This window comes from Oncorhynchus tshawytscha, linkage group LG29 (assembly GCF_018296145.1).
Source record: "Oncorhynchus tshawytscha isolate Ot180627B linkage group LG29, Otsh_v2.0, whole genome shotgun sequence".
Classification (NCBI taxonomy): domain Eukaryota; kingdom Metazoa; phylum Chordata; class Actinopteri; order Salmoniformes; family Salmonidae; genus Oncorhynchus; species Oncorhynchus tshawytscha.
In genome coordinates, this window is record NC_056457.1 from 36,661,335 (window position 1) to 36,681,006 (window position 19,672).

At 48.6% G+C, this 19,672-nt stretch overlaps 1 protein-coding gene across 1 annotated transcript in view; it reads left to right on the forward strand.

Annotated features, from left to right (window-relative positions):
- dipk2ab (divergent protein kinase domain 2Ab) overlaps positions 1-19,672 on the forward strand; it is an 87,518-nt gene that overhangs the window by 42,790 nt on the left and 25,056 nt on the right. Inside the window, exon 2 of the mRNA XM_042308579.1 lies at positions 137-1,024. Within this exon, the coding sequence (XP_042164513.1) occupies positions 371-1,024 (654 nt within the window). The 5' untranslated portion in view covers positions 137-370. The remainder of the gene's footprint in view (positions 1-136; positions 1,025-19,672) is intronic.

Genomic DNA, 19,672 nt, shown 5'->3' on the forward strand with positions numbered 1-19,672 from the left:
CCTTTTCTCTCTCCCCTTTTCTCTCTCTTTCCCATCTCTCTCTCTCTATCCTTTTCTCTCTCTCTCTCTATCCTTTTCTCTCTCCCCTTTTCTCTCTCTCTCCCCTCTCTGTCTCTCTCTCTCGGCTTGGATGCAGGCTCCCCGGTCGAGGCTCCAGGTTCCACAGACGGGGACTCGCAGGCCTGTGTCAGAGTTTGGCATGGGGTTACTGTGCCAGCCTTGCCCCTACCAGGCGCTCTAGATGATGATGATTCCCCAGCGCAACATGACAGAGAGGCAGTGAGGCTCGGCTAGCCCCCACCCGACCTGACGAAACTCTCAACACTCCCTTGTTCTACTCTAACTGCTGACCCCCACATCCTGTCCCACCATGCTGCGTTTCCTGCCTCTGAAGCTGGGTCGTCTCTACCGTTGTCTGAAGCTTCTGCTGGTGGTGGGTCTGTTTGTTATCCTCCTGATGAACACCCACAACCTGTTCGCCTCCTTCCAGAAGAACGAGCTGACGGACCGCCGCTTCATCAACCTCAACAAGTGCCCCGCCTGCTTCGGCACCAGCTGGTGCAGGAAGTTCATGAACGGCCAGGTGTCCTTTGAGACCTGGGGACGCCTGCGCTTCCTGGATGTCTTCAACGTCAAGAACGTGTACTTCGCCCAGTACGGAGAGCCGCGCGAGGGGACGAGGCGCGTGGTGCTCAAACGCCTGGGATCCAATCAGGAGCTGGCGGACATTGACCAGAAGATCTGTAAGAGAGCTACTGGCCGCCCGCGCTGCGACCTCATCCAGGCCATGTACAAGACTGAGTTCGCCAGGCTGAACGGGGACGTGAGGCTGCTGACCCCTGAGGTGGTAGAGGGCTGGTCTGACCTCGTGCACTGCCCCTCTCAGAGGCTGCTGGACAGGGTGGTGCGACGTTATGCCGAAACCAAAGACTCTGGCAGCTTCCTGCTGAAGAACCTGAAGGACACCGAGAGGATGCAGTTACTGATGACCCTGGCCTTCAACCCTGAGCCCCTCGTACTACAGGTAGGAACTAAAGCCTTTTAATACCCTGTTCTCTTCTACAGGGATTCATCTGTATTGTTATTCGTGTTTGAGATGGACGACATTGTACTTCAGGTAGAGGTCACTTTTTAATTTCCCTCTTCGACTTTGTTTCTTTTTAATGGCCCTCCCTTGTCTTCGTTGTTTTGTCTGGTGTTATTGACTTCTACGTGAGATGATAAAACTATAGAGGACTGCAGACACTGACATGTCCAAATGAAACCAGTGGAATCCCAAGAGGCCTGTTAGCCACACCTTTCTGCCACAGAGCCATCTAGTGGAATCCCAAGAGGCCTGTTAGCCACACCTTTCTGCCACAGAGCCATCTAGTGGAATCCCAAGAGGCCTGTCAGCCACACCTTTCTGCCACAGAGCCATCTAGTGGCCTGTCAGCCACACTTTTCTGCCACAGAGCCATCTAGTGGAAGGTTAGCCACACCTTTCTGCCACAGAGCCATCTAGTGGAATGTTAGCCACACCTTTCTGCCACAGAGCCATCTAGTGGAATGTTAGCCACACCTTTCTGCCACAGAGCCATCTAGTGGAATGTTAGCCACACCTTTCTGCCACAGAGCCATCTAGTGGAATGTTAGCCACACCTTTCTGCCACAGAGCCATCTAGTGGAATGTTAGCCACACCTTTCTGCCACTGAGCCATCTAGTGGCCTGTTAGCCACACCTTTCTGCCACTGAGCCATCTAGTGGCCTGTTAGCCACACCTTTCTGCCACAGAGCCATCTAGTGGCCTGTTAGCCACACCTTTCTGCCACAGAGCCATCTAGTGGCCTGTTAGCCACACCTTTCTGCCACAGAGCCATCTAGTGGCCTGTTAGCCACACCTTTCTGCCACAGAGCCATCTATCAATAATACCACGTAATGTCAAAGTGAATTATGATTTTCACCTTTTTTTACAAATCGATTTAAAAAAAGAAAGGCTGGGGCCTCCTGGGTGGCGCAGTGGTTAAGGGCGCTGTACTGACTCTGGGTTTGCGCCCAGGCTCTGTCGTAACCGGCCACGACCAGGAGGTCCGTGACGCGACGCACAATTGGCCCAGTGTCGTCCGGGTTAGGGAGGTGTTGGCCGGTAGGGATATCCTTGTCTCATCATACACCAGCGACTCCTCTGGCAGGCCGGGCGCAGTGCACGCTAACCAGGTCGCTAGGTGCACAGTGTTTCCTCTGACACATTGGTGTGGCTGGCTTCCGGGTTGGATGGCGCTGTGTTAAGAAGCAGTGCGGCTTGGTTGGGTTGTGTATCGGAGGACGCATGACTTTCAACCTTCGTCTCTCCCGAGCCCGTACGGGAGTTGTAGCGATGAGACAAGATAGTAGCTACTAAACAATTGGAAACCACGAAATTGGGGAGAAAACAGGGTAAAAAGAAAGGCTGAAATTCCAATACGTTTTCAAGTTCAGGAGTAGAAATGTGCTCAACAAGTCACATAATAGTTGCATGGACTCATTCTGTGTGCGATAAGTGTTTAACATGAATGTTGAATGACTACCTCCTCTCTGTACCCAACACGTTTAATTATCTGTAAGGTCCCTCAGTCGAGCAGTGAATTTCATACCACAAAGACCAGGGAGGTTTTCCAATGACTCGCAAAGAAGGGCACCTATTGGTAGATGGGTAAAAATAAACTAAAAAGGCAGACACTGAATATCTCTTTGATGATGGTGAAGTTATTAATTAACCTTTGGTTGGTGTATGAATAAACCCAGTCACCACAAAGATACAGGCTTCCTTCCTAACTCAGTTGCCGGAGAGGAAGGAAACTGCGCAGGGATTTCACCATGAGGCCAATGGTTACTTTAAAACAGGTACAGAGTTTAATGGCTGTGAAAGGAGAAAACTGAGGATGGATCAACAACATTGTAGTTACTCCACAATATTAACCTAATTGACAGTGAAAAGAAGGAAGCCTGTACAGAATTAAAATATTCTACAACTTGCAATAAAACATGTAATTAATACTGAAAATGTGGCAAGTCAAATAAGTTTTTGTCTTGTATACAAAGTGTTATGTTTGGAGAAAATCCAATACAACACATTACTGAGTACACCTCTCCATATTTTCAAGCATAGTGGTGGCTGCATCATGCTATGGGTATGTTTTGTATGGGTATGTTTTGTAATCGTTAAGGACTGGGGAGTTTTTCAGGAACAGAATGGAGCTGACCACCGGCTAAGCACCTAACACACAATGCCAAAGCTACGCTGGAGTTGCTTACCAAGACGACAGTGAATGTTCCTGAGTGGCCGAGTTAGTTTTGACTTAAATCTACTTGTAAATCTATGACGAGGCCTGAAAATGGTTGTCTAGCAACGATCAATAACCAATTTGACAGAGCTTGAAGAATGTTGAAAATAACAATTTGCCAATGTTGCACAATCCATGTGTGGAAAGCTCTTAGAGACGTACCCAGAAAGACTCACAGCTGTAATTGCTGTCGAAGGTGATTCTAACATGTATTGACTCAGGGGGTTGAATACTTACCGAATCAATATACACTATATATACTTAAGTATGTGTACATCCCTTCACATTTGTAGATTAGACTATTTCAGCCTCATCCGTTGCTGACGGGTGTATAAAATTGAGCACCTAGACAAACATTGGCAGTAGAATGGCCTTACTGAAGAGCTCAGCGACTTCAAACGTGTCACCGTCTTAGGATGCCACACAAGTGGAAACGTCTAGGAGCAACAACGGCTCAGCCTTGAAGTGGTAGGCCACACAATCTCACAGAGCGGGACCGCTGAAGCACGTAGTGCATAAAAAATAGTCTGTCCTCCGCTGCAACACTCACTACCGAGTTCCAAACTGCCTCTGGAAGTAACGTCAGCACAACAACGGTTCATTGGGAGCTTCATGATATGGGTTTCCATGGCCGAGCAGCTGCACATAAGCCTGAGATCACCATGTGCAATGCCAAGCATCAGCTGGAGTGGTGTAAAGTTCTTGGACTTTGGACTCCGCCATTGGACTCTGGAGCAGTGGAAACACCTTCTTTGGAGTGATGAATCACACTTCACCATCTGGCAGTCAGATTTGGGTTTGGCGGATACCAGGATAACGCTACCTGCCCGAATGCATAGTGCCAACTGTAAAGTTTGATGGAGGAAGAATAATGTTCTGGGACTGTTTTTCATGGTTCGGGCCCCATAGTTCCAGTGTAGGGAAATCTTGACATTCTAGACAATTCTACTTTGTGGCAACAGTTTGGGGAAGGCCCTTTCCTGTTTCAGCATGAATGACAGTGTACCAAGCAAGGTCCATGAAGAAATGTTTGGCGAGATCATTGTGAAAGAACTTGACTGGCCTGCACAGAGCCCTGACATCAACCTCATCGAACACATTTGTGATGAATTGGAACGCCGACTGCAAGCCCACCATCAGTGTTCACTCCGGGGCCTGAAACTCCCACAATTCAACTCGTTACATCCGGTAAAAAAAGTCAGTCAAAACTTAAACTCAACGTCAATATGGAGTCAACATGTATGTAAAAACAAATGTAAACGCTCAAAATGGCCAGAAACAAAGTACCTTCTTCTGAAAACTCGTCAGTCTATTCTGAGAAATGACGGGTATTCCATGTGAGAAATTGCCAAGAAACCGAAGATGTCGTACAATGCTGTGTACTACTCCCTTCACAGAACAACGCAAACTGGCTCTAACCAGAATAGAAAGAGGAGTGGGAGGCCCCGGTGCACAACTGAGCAAGAGGAAAAGTACATTAGAGTGTCTAGTTTGAGAAACAGACACCTCACAAGTCCTCAACTGGCAGCTTCATTAAATAGTACCTGCAAAACACCAGTCTCAAAGTCAACAGTGAAGAGGTGACTCTGGGATGCTGGCCTTCTAGGCAGAGTTCCTCTGTCCAGTGTCTGTGTTATTTTGCCAATCTTAAACTTTTCTTTTTATTGGCCAGTCTGAGATATTTTTTTTTTCAACTCTGCCTAGAAGGCCAGAATCCCAGAGTCACCTTTCCACGGTTGATGCCAAACCCTCTGTAAATTACAGGGTATGAATCCTCTTCCTTCTTCCGCCATAGATCTTTAGCATAGTCACTTAGTATCGATCAGACCCACCCCAAAACCAACCTGCAGATTCTTCAGCCTGGCCTATTCAATCTCAGGAGGCTGAAGACATTTGGCTTGGTCAAAAAATGACCCCTCCAAAAAAAATCGTTTACATATTTGCCTTGTTACCAAGTAGATTTGTTGTATTATTTTTTTGAGGGACATTCTTGAAAGGGAGTAACGAGTTCATGCTGCTGTGTTGGTGCAGATTTGTCACCTCATCCAGTATGGATCAAGGGTAACAGTACTGTGTTGGTGACATCCCTCAAAGCTGAGAGATTTACCTGGTGTTGCTGAGTTACTGCATATTTAACATTCAAGGCAGGTTTAAATGATTCGAAGTGCATCTGATGGTCTTTTGGAGAGAAAAAAAGACCAAAACAAAACTACTATTACATCTGTGTCCTTGAGGTTTCAGACGTTCTTTAGGAAGCGTAAGAAACTACTTTTGAAACGGAGGAAAAACTATTTCTGTCTCTTCTCCTTTAACCATTATTCTGTTACTCTTCTCCTTTAACCATTATTCTGTTACTCTTCACCTTTAACCATTATTCTGTTACTCTTCTCCTTTAACCATTATTCTGTTACTCTTCTCCTTGAACCATTATTCTGTTACTCTTCTCCTTTAACCATTATTCTGTTACTCTTCTCCTTTAACCATTATTCTGTTACTCTTCTCCTTGAACCATTATTCTGTTACTCTTCTCCTTTAACCATTATTCTGTTACTCTTCTCCTTTAACCATTATTCTGTTACTCTTCTCCTTTAACCATTATTCTGTTACTCTTCTCCTTTAACCATTATTCTGTTACTCTTCTCCTTTAACCATTATTCTGTTACTCTTCTCCTTTAACCATTATTCTGTTGTGTTTCTTAATACTGGTCCTGGGGACCAAAAGGCTGTGCACATTGTCTTTGTTTTCAAATGTTAGTCATTTAGCAGACACTCTTATCCAGAGTCACTTACAGTAGTGAGTGCATGTGTTTTTGTGAGAATCAAACCCTGGCAAGCGCCAGGCTCTTCCAACGGCCACACAGGTAGATGACTTAACTTTTTTGTTTCCTAGCTAGTGGAATCAGGTGTGAAAACTACACCACTTTAGGTCCCAGGGTGAAGAAACAGTAGAGGATCACTTTCTGACCAACCCTTTTCCACCCAATGTGTCATACTGGAGTAAAAGTAAAGATACCTTAATAGAAAAGTATTTAAAATGAGTCAACCAGTAAAATACTATTTGAGTAAAAGTATTTGGTTTTAAATTGACTTAAGTATCAAAAGTAAATGTAATTCCTAAAATATACTTAAGTAAAAGTGTGAATACATTTGAAAAAAATCCTGATATTAAGCAAAACCTTACGGTACCTTTTTACGTTACAGATAGCCAGTTGCACTCCAACACTCAGACATCATTTACTAATGACGCATCTAATGACGCATCTCTGTTTAGTGAGTCCTCCAGATTAGAGGCAGTAGACCAGGGATGTTCTCTGTTTAGTGAGTCCTCCAGATTAGAGGCAGTAGACCAGGGATGTTCTCTGTTTAGTGAGTCCTCCAGATCAGAGGCAGTAGACCAGGGATGTTCTCTGTTTAGTGAGTCCTCCAGATCAGAGGCAGTAGGGACGACCAGGGATGTTCTCTGTTTTGTGAGTCCTCCAGATCAGAGGCAGTAGGGATGACCAGGGATGTTCTCTGTTTTGTGAGTCCTCCAGATCAGAGGCAGTAGGGACGACCAGGGATGTTCTCTGTTTAGTGAGTCCTCCAGATCAGACTATAGCACCACTCTCTCCAGTCATTTCCCCCGGTGATTTACAACCAACCAATCAATTGCAATTTCATGTGACATTGACCGTGTCTCGTGAAGGGTCAGGACAACAATGAGCCCAGCATAGACGTTCAATATGTCCCTCACTCAGCCTCACACACGACACCTCCAGGCATTTGGGAGGACAAAGGCGAAATCAGCCTTTTTAGTCCAGTCAATCTATAAAATCTTATTAGCCTTGTGTGGTCTCCCCCTCTATCTCTCCCTGTCTTTCCATTCTTTTTTTGTTGGGGGATGTTTATGGTCCCTTTTCAAAAAGCCAGAATGTTTTACCACATTCTGTTGGCATTTGCCCCTCTTTATATAGACATTGTCTAGCCGCATCTGAGCAAAGGACATTCAACTTTGACCCTGTTGTTCAACAGCAAGCTCTACATTTCTCCGACAAATGCACTGCTTTAATGTGTGTTAATGTGTTAATTTTCATGTTATGGTGAATTACAAAAAATTGTCTACAGTTAAACTCCAAAACATTGTCAGATATGTTCAGGTTATTAAGCTACATGAGCTGCCTAGCCAACTAAATAGTTATAATTTATTCAGCTTTTAATTATATATATATATATATATATATATATATATATATATATATATATATATATATATATATATATAATTTTTTCAATAATCGCTGATCTGGCTTTCAAGTCTCAGCCAATGAAAATACCCTTTTTTGTTCAAAATGTTACCAGAACCAACGTGCACATCGTCTTCTACTGACCATCTTCTGGTATCCGTTATTCTTGAACATTACCATCTCATTTAACTCTTAAACACAAGCCCACTGCTAGTGATGAGCCAGACTAATCTCTATATATATGTTTCAAGCCAACGTGGATCTGTTTGCTAGACGATGAGGTAGAACCGTTGAATGCTTATGACCCGTGTCTGTCCAACTGTTTTGAACATAACGCCTTCCCACTTTGTTCAGATGTTGAAATCATGTAGCCTACCGTTTTCCTCAGAATGAAAAATGAGTTTCTGTACAGAAATCTTTCTTTAATGCTCATTTGCAGATTCCATCACACACAGACGAGCAGCACAAACTAGCAGCACAAACAGTGGGGCAAAAAAGTTAGTGTACCTATGATGAAAATTACAGGCCTCTCATCTTTTTAAGTGGGAGAACTTGCACAATTGGTGGCTGACTAAATACTTTTTTTTTTTTTTTTGCCCCACTGTACGTCTGTGGCAGAAAATGCTTCTAGCGGTACGCGGTGGAAACTTGACGGTGTATCAACGGTGTTCGTTGATACTCCCATCTGAGTAGGGGTCTGCTCTGTTGTAAATGTTGGGAGTTTGGACATATTAAAAGGGTATCATAATGTGTTTCTGTATGACGGATTCTGTTGGACCAAACATCAAATGGCTTTATTGTCCGAGAGAAAGAAGTGATTATTATTTGTTTAGAATTGAACCTTTGTTTCCCCAAACAGTAGTCATTTAAACCAAAACAAATGTTTACCTCTCATTTAACTGGGCAAGTCAGTTAAGAACACATTGTTATTTACAATGACGGCCTACACCTGGCCAATCACAACTGCCCTATTGGACTCCCAATGACGGCCTACACCTGGCCAATCACAACTGCCTTATTGGACTCACAATGACGGCCTACACATGGCCAATCACAACTGCCCTATTGGACTCACAATGACGGCCTCTTCGTTCCCTCTCCTTACTTCCCTCTATTCGTTCCCTCTCCTTACTTCCCTCTCTTCGTTCCCTCTCCTTACTTCCCGCTCCTTACTTACCTCTCTTCGTTCCCTCTTCGTTCCCTCTCCTTACTTCCCTCTCTTCGTTCCCTCTCCTTACTTCCCTCTTCGTTCCCTCTCCTTACTTCCCTCTTACTTCCCTCTCCTTACTTCCCTCTCTTCGTTCCCTCTCCTTACTTCCCTCTCTTACTTCCCTCTCCTTACTTCCCTCTCTTCGTTCCCTCTCCTTTACTTCCCTCTCTTCGTTCCCTCTCCTTTACTTCCCTCTCTTCGTTCCCTCTCCTTACTTCCCTCTCTTCGTTCCCTCTCCTTACTTCCCTCTCTTCGTTCCCTCTCCTCCTTACTTCCCTCTCTTCGTTCCCTCTCCTTTACTTCCCTCTCTTCGTTCCCTCTCCTTTACTTCCCTCTCTTCGTTCCCTCTCCTTACTTCCCTCTCCTTACTTCCCTCTCCTTACTTCCCTCTCTTCGTTCCCTCTCCTTTACTTCCCTCTCTTCGTTCCCTCTCCTTACTTCCCTCTCTTCGTTCCCTCTCCTTACTTCCCTCTCTTCGTTCCCTCTCCTTACTTCCCTCTCTTCGTTCCCTCTCCTTACTTCCCTCTCTTCGTTCCCTCTCCTTTACTTCCCTCTCTTCGTTCCCTCTCCTTACTATGTCAAGTAGGAGCGTGGGATACCGCCCTGTATTTTTGTGTTGCTGGCTTGCAGCGAAATCACTCTCCGTTGAGCAAGTAGACTGTATCACGGTGACATCCAGATGGTCACTACCACTATTACAAGTTATTTATTGTGTAGGATCCTATTCTCAATAAAAAAATCTAATTTGATGGAACAAATTTGAGCACGTTTGCTACTGCCGGTGCCGTGATCCAGCTGGCTGATGTGAAGCACCTCAATACAACACAGGCTTGTCGTGACGTTAGCGAACTGGCATGTCACGGCTCCATCCAGATGACCAATACTACAAGTTATTTCTCCCATTTGAAATAAACATCCGTTTTAATGAGCCTCATGCCGCTGCTGCTGGTGCCAGCTCTACAGCATAAACTAGTTAGCTGGGAACCAAAGGCTCATCAGGATGACTGACTGAATCCAATCCGTTCGTCTACGCACTCTGCTCTCAGCTGCACGACATGCGTACATTCGAGCATCAGGCATGTCCGTATCGTCTCTCACGAGACAGAGAGGAGAGCAGTGGGTGGTGGGGAGGCAGTAGGTCACGAGATGGGGAGAGGAGAGAGGCTGGCAGAGAGGCTGGCAGAGAGGCTGGCAGAGGATGGGAGAGAGGAGAGAGGCTGGCAGAGGGAGAGGCTGGCAGAGAGGAGAGAGGCTGGCAGAGAGGCTGGCAGAGAGGCTGGCAGAGAGGCTGGCTGGCAGAGAGGCTGGCAGAGAGGCTGGGCAGAGGCTGGAGGCTGGCAGAGAGGCTGGGAGAGAGGCTGGCAGAGAGGCTGGCAGAGACTGGGAGAGAGGCTGGGAGAGAGGAGAGAGGCTGGCAGAGAGGCTGGCAGAGAGGCTGGCAGAGAGGAGGATGGGAGAGAGGAGAGAGGCTGGGAGAGAGGCTGGCAGAGAGGAGAGAGGCTGGCAGAGAGGCTGGCAGAGAGGAGAGAGGGGAGAGAGGCTGGGAGAGAGGCTGGCAGATAGGCTGGCAGATAGGCTGGGAGAGAGGCCGGGGGTGTTTGAGTGCCTTTAACTCTTCAGAGTCCCGACTCTGTTCGGGAATCAGTGGATAAACATGAGAATTTGCTGAGAGACGGAGGGGAGGGGGGGACAGGACAGTTAGCAGCACTAGACTAAAGAATGAACGGTGTCTGTGGAGATTGCACACAAGATGTACTGTAAAGTCTTCCAAGAACGCCAGTCTCTCTCCAACTGAACGTTTTAGTCGTTAGCTCCTACGCCGACTGTATAATAGTGGAATAACTGCGAGTTAGTCGAATGGTGGGCTATTGATCCCTGACGTCCTACTTCAAAACCTATGTTCCTGTGACGGTAAGAGTCTGTCAGGGTTCTGAAAATATTCTGCTGATTCCCGTATTGATTTATCCTCTAATGCAATACTTTTGACCAGAGCCCTGTGGTGGTTGTTGTGGATGTTCTCCTACCCCTCGCTGAACAGCGCTGTTACGAGAACAGCTTCTGTTTCCATACTGGGTCTGTTGTGTTTCCATAATGGGTCTGTTGTGTTTCCATAATGGGTCTGTTGTGTTTCCATAATGGGTCTGTTGTGTTTCCATAATGGGTCTGTTGTGTTTCCAGCCCTTCGAAGCGACAGACTGTCATGGGTCTGTTGTGTTTCCAGCTCTTTGAAGAGACAGACTGTCATGGGTCTGTTGTGTTTCCAGCTCTTTGAAGAGACAGACTGTCATGGGTCTGTTGTGTTTCCAGCTCTTTGAAGAGACAGACTGTCATGGGTCTGTTGTGTTTCCAGCTCTTGAAGAGACAGACTGTCATGGGTCTGTTGTGTTTCCAGCTCTTCGAAGCGACAGACTGTCATGGGTCTGTTCTGTTTCCAGCTCTTTGAAGCGACAGACTGTCATGGGTCTGTTGTGTTTCCAGCCCTTCGAGCGACAGACTGTCATGGGTCTGTTGTGTTTCCAGCTCTTTGAAGAGACAGACTGTCATGGGTCTGTTGTGTTTCCAGCTCTTTGAAGAGACAGACTGTCATGGGTCTGTTGTGTTTCCAGCCCTTCGAAGCGACAGACTGTCATGGGTCTGTTGTGTTTCCAGCTCTTCGAAGCGACAGACTGTAATGTGTGTGTTCTGTTTCCAGCTCTTTGAAGCGACAGACTGTCATGGGTCTGTTCTGTATCTGAGATCTGGGTAAACTAGACTCTCTTTGTCAGTGAAAAACAGTCTTCTGTGTTTGGCCCACAACGCCTTTTCTGCCTGTGCTGTTGAATTGAAGAGGCACTCTCAACCCGGTCATGTGGAACACCATTTGGCTTTCAAGGAATATATATTTTTGGAAGGCGAAACAAAGGAAGACCGCAGTACAAGGGTCTCCTTGTGAAAAGTGAGGTTCCAACGTGACTGTTTTTGTTGGGTTTTGTTTTCAAGACACCTTGTGTTTTTTCTGTAGGAGTTTTTCCTTCCAAAAAAATAGTATCATTGCCTATAATAAGTCATTTCATTATTTGTATGTGCCAATGTGATACCAGAACACTGCTTGATGGAATGTGACTTCCTGTTAGATTTCTCAGCCCTTTACTTCCTTTACAGAGAAATGCACCAACTGAGGTCTCCTCAAATATTGGCCAGGACTTTCTTTGTCTGCTGGTCTTCCTCTGGTTGGCTGGAGGAGAGATGGAGAGATGGAGGGATGGAGAGTTGGAGGGATGGAGAGATGGAGGGATGGAGAGATGGAGGGATGGAGAGATGGAGGGATGGAGAGATGGGGGGATAGAGGGATGGAGAGATGGAGGGATGGAGAGATGGAGAGTTGGAGGAAGGAGAGATGGAGGGATGGAGGGATGGAGAGATGGAGAGATGGAGGGATGGAGTTGGAGGGATGGAGAGATGGGGGATGGAGAGATGGAGGGATGGAGAGATGGAGAGATGGGGGATGGAGGGATGGAGGGATGGAGAGATGGAGAGATGGGGGGATGGGGGGGGATGGAGGGATGGAGAGATGGAGGGATGGAGAGATGGAGAGATGGGGGGATTGAGGGATGGAGAGATGGAGGGATGGAGAGATGGGGGATGGATGGAGAGATGGGGGATGGAGAGATGGGGGGGGGATGGGGGATGGAGAGATGGGGGGATAGAGGGATGGAGAGATGGGGGATAGAGGGATGGAGAGATGGGGGGATGAGGGATGGGGGGATAGAGGGATGGAGAGATGGGGGGATAGAGGGATGGGAGATGGGGGGATGGAGAGATGGGGGGATGGAGAGATGGAGGGATTGAGGGATGGAGGGATGGAGAGATGGAGAAAGAAGGGGGAAGTGAACCATCAGGTGAAGGTCATGTTTAATAGATTATTCCAGGCTGGTTAGCTGGTTAAATTGGCGCCTATCCGGACTTAAATTAGCACGATCCACCCATCGCTTCCCGAGAGCATGTGACTGTGGTAACTCTGCGAGCCAAAGTCATGTCTGCTCAGTGAAGCCCGCAATAGGACATGACAGGCCTGTGGGGTTAACTCAGTCAAGGGTACAGCACTCATCTCCTCCAGACTAAAACCTGTGCTTGAGACGCTGGTCCCATACCCCCCCCCCCCCCCCACCCCCTCAGCGCCTCCTTCTCACTTCACCTGACATGAAAGAACACGTTGGCTTCAAACGCTGGAAGCAAAACCAAGGGAGGAAGGGGGAGAGAGATGGGGGGCACACACACACACACACACACACACACACACACACAACAGAGTAGAGCCTGGAGGGACGAGGAACAGAAGAGGTTAATGACTTGGACTACCAGCGAGCGGAACGAATGGTCGTTGTCACTAATCAAATAAAAACCAGGGCTTTGCTCTCCCATAAATATCTGACCTAGTATACTTGGCATTGAGGTTTATGGTTTACATTGGGTTTGTTTCGGGGGAGGGAGAGGGAGGTGGGAGGGGGTGGGAGGGAGAGATGGAGAGGGACGGGAGGGGAGGTTGAGAGGGAGAGGGAGGTGGAGATGGACAGGAGGGGGAGAGGGAGGTGGAGAGGGACGGGAGGGGGAGGGGGAGAGGTTTATGGTTTACATTGGGTTTGTTTTGGGGGAGGGAGAGGGAGGTGGAGAGGGATGGGAGGAGGGGGAGAGAGAGACAGGTATAATCTCATAAAATCTCATATAATGCTCATCTGCTTTCACGAAACAAACCCAATGTAAACCATAAACCTCTCCCCCTCCTCCTCCCAGTCCCCCCCCCCCTCCCGTCCCCCTCCCTCCTCCCCTCCCTCTCCACCTCCCCCGTCCCTCTCCACCTCCCCCTCCCTATCCCCTCCTCGTCCATCTCCACCTCCCACCCCCCTCTCCCCCCCCCTCCCCCGTCCCTCTCCACCTCCCCTCCACCTGTCCCTCTCCACCTCCCACCTCCCTCTCCCCCTCCCCCGTCCCACCTCCCACCTCCCTCCCAGTCCCCCCCCTCCCCCTGTCCTCTCTCCCCCTCCTCCTGTCCCTCTCCACCTCCCCTCCCCCCCCTCCTCCCGTCCCTCTCCACCTCCCCCTCCCAGTCCCCCTCCTCCTGTCCCTCTCCCCCTTCCGTCCCTCTCCACCTCCCCCTCCCTCCCCCCCCCACCTCCCCTCCCCACCTCTCCCTCCCACCTCCCACCCTCCCTCCCCACCTCCCACCTCCCACCTCCCACCTCTCCCTCCCACCTCCCTCACCCCCCCCCCCACCTCTCACCTCCCCTCCTGTCCCTCTCCACCTCCCTCTCCCTCCCACCTCCCCCTCCTGTCCCTCTCCACCTCCCCTCCATCTCCCTCCCTCCCCCGAAACAAACCCAGTGTAAACCATAAACCTCAATGCCAAGTATACTAGGTCAGATATTTATGGGAGAGCAAAGCCCTGGTTTTTATTTGATTAGTGACAACGACCATTCGTTCCGCTCGCTGGTAGTCCAAGTCATTAACCTCTTCTGTTCCTCGTCCCTCCAGGCTTTGTTGTCTACTGTCTGTCTGTGAATGTTGCCCCTCATCCTGTGTGTGTTGTGTGTGTGTGTGTGATTGGAACACAGTGTACAGTAGTACAGTGTTGTTTAAATTGGAACACAGTGTACAGTAGCAGTGTGTCTACTGTCTGTCTGCAGTGAATGTGTGCCCTCATCAGTGTACAGTAGCAGTGGGTTGGAAATAGCAGTGGGCTGTTTTTGTTGTAGTGTACAGTAAGTGCCAGTAGCAGTGGGTTGGAACACAGTGTACAGTAGCAGTGTGTACAGTGTGCAGTGTAGCAGTGTACAGTAGCAGTGGGCTGTGTACAGTAGCAGTGGGCTGTGCAGTAGCAGTGTACAGTAGTAGTGTACAGTAGCAGTGTACAGTAGCAGTGTAGCAGTGTACAGTAGCAGTGTACAGTAGCAGTGTGTGTGCAGTGTACAGTAGCAGTGTACAGTAGCAGTGGGTTGTGTACAGTAGCAGTGGGCTGTGTACAGTAGTAGTGTACAGTAGTAGTGTACAGTAGCAGTGTACAGTAGCAGTGTATAGTAACAGTGTAGCAGTGGGCTGTGTACAGTAGCAGTGTACAGTAGCAGTGTACAGTAGCAGTGGGTTGTGTACAGTAGCAGTGGGTTGTGTACAGTAGCAGTGGGCTGTGTACAGTAGCAGTGTACAGTAGCAGTGTACAGTAGCAGTGGGCTGTGTACAGTAGCAGTGGGCTGTGTACAGTAGCAGTGTACAGTAGCAGTGTACAGTAGCAGTGGGCTGTGTACAGTAGCAGTGTACAGTAGCAGTGGGCTGTGTACAGTAGCAGTGGGCTGTGTACAGTAGCAGTGTACAGTAGCAGTGGGCTGTGTACAGTAGCAGTGGGTTGTGTACAGTAGCAGTGGGCTGTGTACAGTAGCAGTGGGCTGTGTACAGTAGCAGTGGGCTGTGTACAGTAGCAGTGTACAGTAGCAGTGGGCTGTGTACAGTAGCAGTGGGTGTACAGTAGCAGTGGGCTGTGTACAGTAGCAGGGGCTGTGTACAGTAGCAGTGTACAGTAGCAGTGGGCTGTGTACAGTAGCAGTGGGTTGTGTACAGTAGCAGTGGGCTGTGTACAGTAGCAGTGGGCTGTGTACAGTAGCAGTGGGCTGTGTACAGTAGCAGTGGGCTGTGTACAGTAGCAGTGTACAGTAGCAGTGGGCTGTGTACAGTAGCAGTGTACAGTAGCAGTGGGCTGTGTACAGTAGCAGTGTACAGTAGCAGTGGGCTGTGTACAGTAGCAGTGGGCTGTGTACAGTAGCAGTGTACAGTAGCAGTGGGCTGTGTACAGTAGCAGTGTACAGTAGCAGTGGGCTGTGTACAGTAGCAGTGGGCTGTGTACAGTAGCTGTGTACAGTAGCAATGGGTTGTGTACAGTAGCAGTGGGCTGTGTACAGTAGCAGTGGGCTGTGTACAGTCGCAGTGTACAGTAGCAGTGGGCAGTGTACAGTAGCAGTGGGCTGTGTACAGTAGCAGTGTACAGTAGCAGTGGGCTGTGTACAGTAGCAGTGGGCTGTGTACAGTAGCAGTGGGCTGTGTACAGTAGCAGTGGGCTGTGTATAGTAGCAGTGGGCTGTGTACAGTAGCAGTGGGCTGTGTATAGTAGCAGTGGGCTGTGTATAGTAGCAGTGGGCAGTGTACAGTAGCAGTGTACAGTAGCAGTGGGCTGTGTACAGTAGCAGTGGGCTGTGTACAGTAGCAGTGTACAGTAGCAGTGGGCTGTGTACAGTAGCAGTGTACAGTAGCAGTGGGCTGTGTACAGTAGCAGTGGGCTGTGTACAGTAGCTGTGTACAGTAGCAATGGGTTGTGTACAGTAGCAGTGGGCTGTGTACAGTAGCAGTGGGCTGTGTACAGTCGCAGTGTACAGTAGCAGTGGGCAGTGTACAGTAGCAGTGGGCTGTGTACAGTAGCAGTGTACAGTAGCAGTGGGCTGTGTACAGTAGCAGTGGGCTGTGTACAGTAGCAGTGGGCTGTGTACAGTAGCAGTGGGCTGTGTACAGTAGCAGTGGGCTGTGTATAGTAGCAGTGGGCTGTGTACAGTAGCAGTGGGCTGTGTACAGTAGCAGTGGGCTGTGTACAGTAGCAGTGGGCAGTGTACAGTAGCAGTGGGCAGTGGCAGTGGGCTGTGTACAGTAGCAGTGGGCAGTGTACAGTAGCAGTGGGCTGTGTACAGTAGCAGTGTACAGTAGCAGTGGGCTGTGTACAGTAGCTGTGTACAGTAGCAGTGGGCTGTGTACAGTAGCAGTGGGCTGTGTACAGTAGCAGTGGGCTGTGTACAGTAGCTGTGGGCTGTGTACAGTAGCTGTGTACAGTAGCTGTGGGCTGTGTACAGTAGCTGTGTACAGTAGCAGTGGGCTGTGTACAGTAGCTGTGTACAGTAGCAGTGGGCTGTGTACAGTAGCAGTGGGCTGTGTACAGTAGCTGTGGGCTGTGTACAGTAGCTGTGTACAGTAGCAGTGGGCTGTGTACAGTAGCTGTGTACAGTAGCAGTGGGCTGTGTACAGTAGCTGTGTACAGTAGCAGTGGGCTGTGTACAGTAGCTGTGTAGAGTAGCAGTGGGCTGTGTACAGTAGCTGTGTACAGTAGCAGTGGGCTGTGTACAGTAGCAGTGGGCTGTGTACAGTAGCAGTGGGCTGTGTACAGTAGCAGTGGGCTGTGTACAGTAGCTGTGGGCTGTGTACAGTAGCTGTGTACAGTAGCAGTGGGCTGTGTACAGTAGCTGTGTACAGTAGCAGTGGGCTGTGTACAGTAGCAGTGGGCTGTGTACAGTAGCTGTGTGCAGTAGCTGTGGGCTGTGTACAGTAGCTGTGTACAGTAGCAGTGGGCTGTGTACAGTAGCTGTGTACAGTAGCAGTGGGCTGTGTACAGTAGCTGTGTACAGTAGCAGTGGGCTGTGTACAGTAGCTGTGTACAGTAGCAGTGGGCTGTGTACAGTAGCTGTGTACAGTAGCAGTGGGCTGTGTACAGTAGCTGTGTACAGTAGCAGTGGGCTGTGTACAGTAGCTGTGTACAGTAGCAGTGGGCTGTGTACAGTAGCTGTGTACAGTAGCAGTGGGCTGTGTACAGTAGCTGTGTACAGTAGCAGTGGGCTGTGTACAGTAGCTGTGTACAGTAGCAGTGGGCTGTGTACAGTAGCTGTGTACAGTAGCAGTGGGCTGTGTACAGTAGCTGTGTACAGTAGCAGTGGGCTGTGTACAGTAGCTGTGTACAGTAGCAGTGGGCTGTGTACAGTAGCTGTGTACAGTAGCAGTGGGCTGTGTACAGTAGCTGTGTACAGTAGCAGTGGGCTGTGTACAGTAGCTGTGTACAGTAGCAGTGGGCTGTGTACAGTAGCTGTGTACAGTAGCTGTGTACAGTAGCAGTGGGCTGTGTACAGTAGCTGTGTACAGTAGCAGTGGGCTGTGTACAGTAGCTGTGTACAGTAGCAGTGGGCTGTGTACAGTAGCAGTGGGCTGTGTACAGTAGCAGTGGGCTGTGTACTTAGCTTTACAGTAGCAGTGGGCTGTGTACAGTAGCTGTGTACAGTAGCAGTGGGCTGTGTACAGTAGCTGTGTACAGTAGCAGTGGGCTGTGTACAGTAGCTGTGTACAGTAGCAGTGGGCTGTGTACAGTAGCTGTGTACAGTAGCAGTGGGCTGTGTACAGTAGCTGTGTACAGTAGCAGTGGGCTGTGTACAGTAGCTGTGTACAGTAGCAGTGGGCTGTGTACAGTAGCTGTGTACAGTAGCAGTGGGCTGTGTACAGTAGCTGTGTACAGTAGCAGTGGGCTGTGTACAGTAGCAGTGGGCTGTGTACAGTAGCTGTGTACAGTAGCAGTGGGCTGTGTACAGTAGCAGTGTACAGTAGCAGTGGGCTGTGTACAGTAGCAGTGGGCAGTAGCAGTGGGCTGTGTACAGTAGCAGTGGGCAGTGTACAGTAGCAGTGTACAGTAGCAGTGGGCAGTGTACAGTAGCAGTGGGCAGTGTACAGTAGCAGTGGGCTGTGTACAGTAGCAGTGTACAGTAGCAGTGGGCAGTGTACAGTAGCAGTGGGCAGTGTACAGTAGCTGTGTACAGTAGCAGTGTACAGTAGCTGTGTACAGTAGCAGTGCTCTACGTGAAGTCAGAGCTCTGTGTGGGTTTTTTGACTGACAGCCGTTGTGCACGTGAGCCCTGCTCGTGACCACATGCCCCTTCTGCTTTTACTACTGTACGTGTTGATGTCTGAGTGTTAATCAAGAGGTGTCTATGTGTTCTGAAAGATGATCGGTATAATAAATACTGCTTTGTGTGTTCTGAAAGATGATCGGTATAATAAATACTGCTTTGAGGTGAGTTCAAACGTGCGTATGTTTTGTTTTTATAGAGTTGTAATCTTCAGACTTTTTTCAGACTTTTTATCCCACATTTTGTTACGTTACAGCCTTATTTAAAATGTATTTAAAAAAAAAAATGTTTTCCTCAATCTACAGACAATACCCCATAATGACAAAACAAACAATTTTTACATTTTTATTTTATTTTTGCAAATGTATTACAAATAAAACACTGAAATATCACATTTACATAAGTATTCAGACCCTTTACTCAGTACTTTGTTGAAGCACCTTTGGCAGCGATTAGAGCCTGGAGTATTCCTGGGTATGATGCTACCAGCTTGGCAACACCTGTATTTGGGGAGTTTCTCCCATTCTTCTCTGCAGATCCTCTCAAGCTCTGTCAGGTTGGATGGGGAGTGTCGCTGCACAGCTATTTTCAGGTCTCTCACGAAAATGTTAGATCAGGTTCAAGACCCGGGCTCTGGCTGGGCCACTCAAGGACATTCAGAGACTTGTCCCGAAGACACTCCTGCGTTGTCTTGGCTGTGTGCTTAGGATCGTTGTCCTGTTGGTAGACTATCATTCACCCCAGTCTGAGGTCCTGAGCGCTCTGGAGCAGGTTTTCATCAAGGATCTCTCTGTACTTTGCTCCGTTCATCTTTCCCTCGATCCTGACTAGTCTCCCAGTCCCTGCCGCTGAAAAACATTCCCACAGCATGATTCTGCAAACACCATGCTTCACCATTGGGATGGTGACAGGTTTCCTCCAGACGTGACGCTTGACGTTCAGGCCAAAGATTTCAATTTTGGTTTCATCAGACCATCTTGTTTCTCATGGTCTGAGAGTCTTTAGGTTTCCTTTTGGCGAGCTCCAAGCGGGTGGCCATGTGCCTTTTACTGAGGAGTGACTTCCATCTGGCCACTCGACCATAAAGGCCTGATTGGTGGATTGCTGCAGAGATGGTTGTCCTTCTGGAAGGTTCTCCCTTCTCCACAGAGGAACTCTGGAGCTCTGTCAGAGTGACCATCAGGTTCTTGGTCACCTCCCTGACCTCCTTGGTCACTTCTTCTCCCCCAATTGCTCAGTTTGGCGGCCAGCTCTAGGAAGAGTC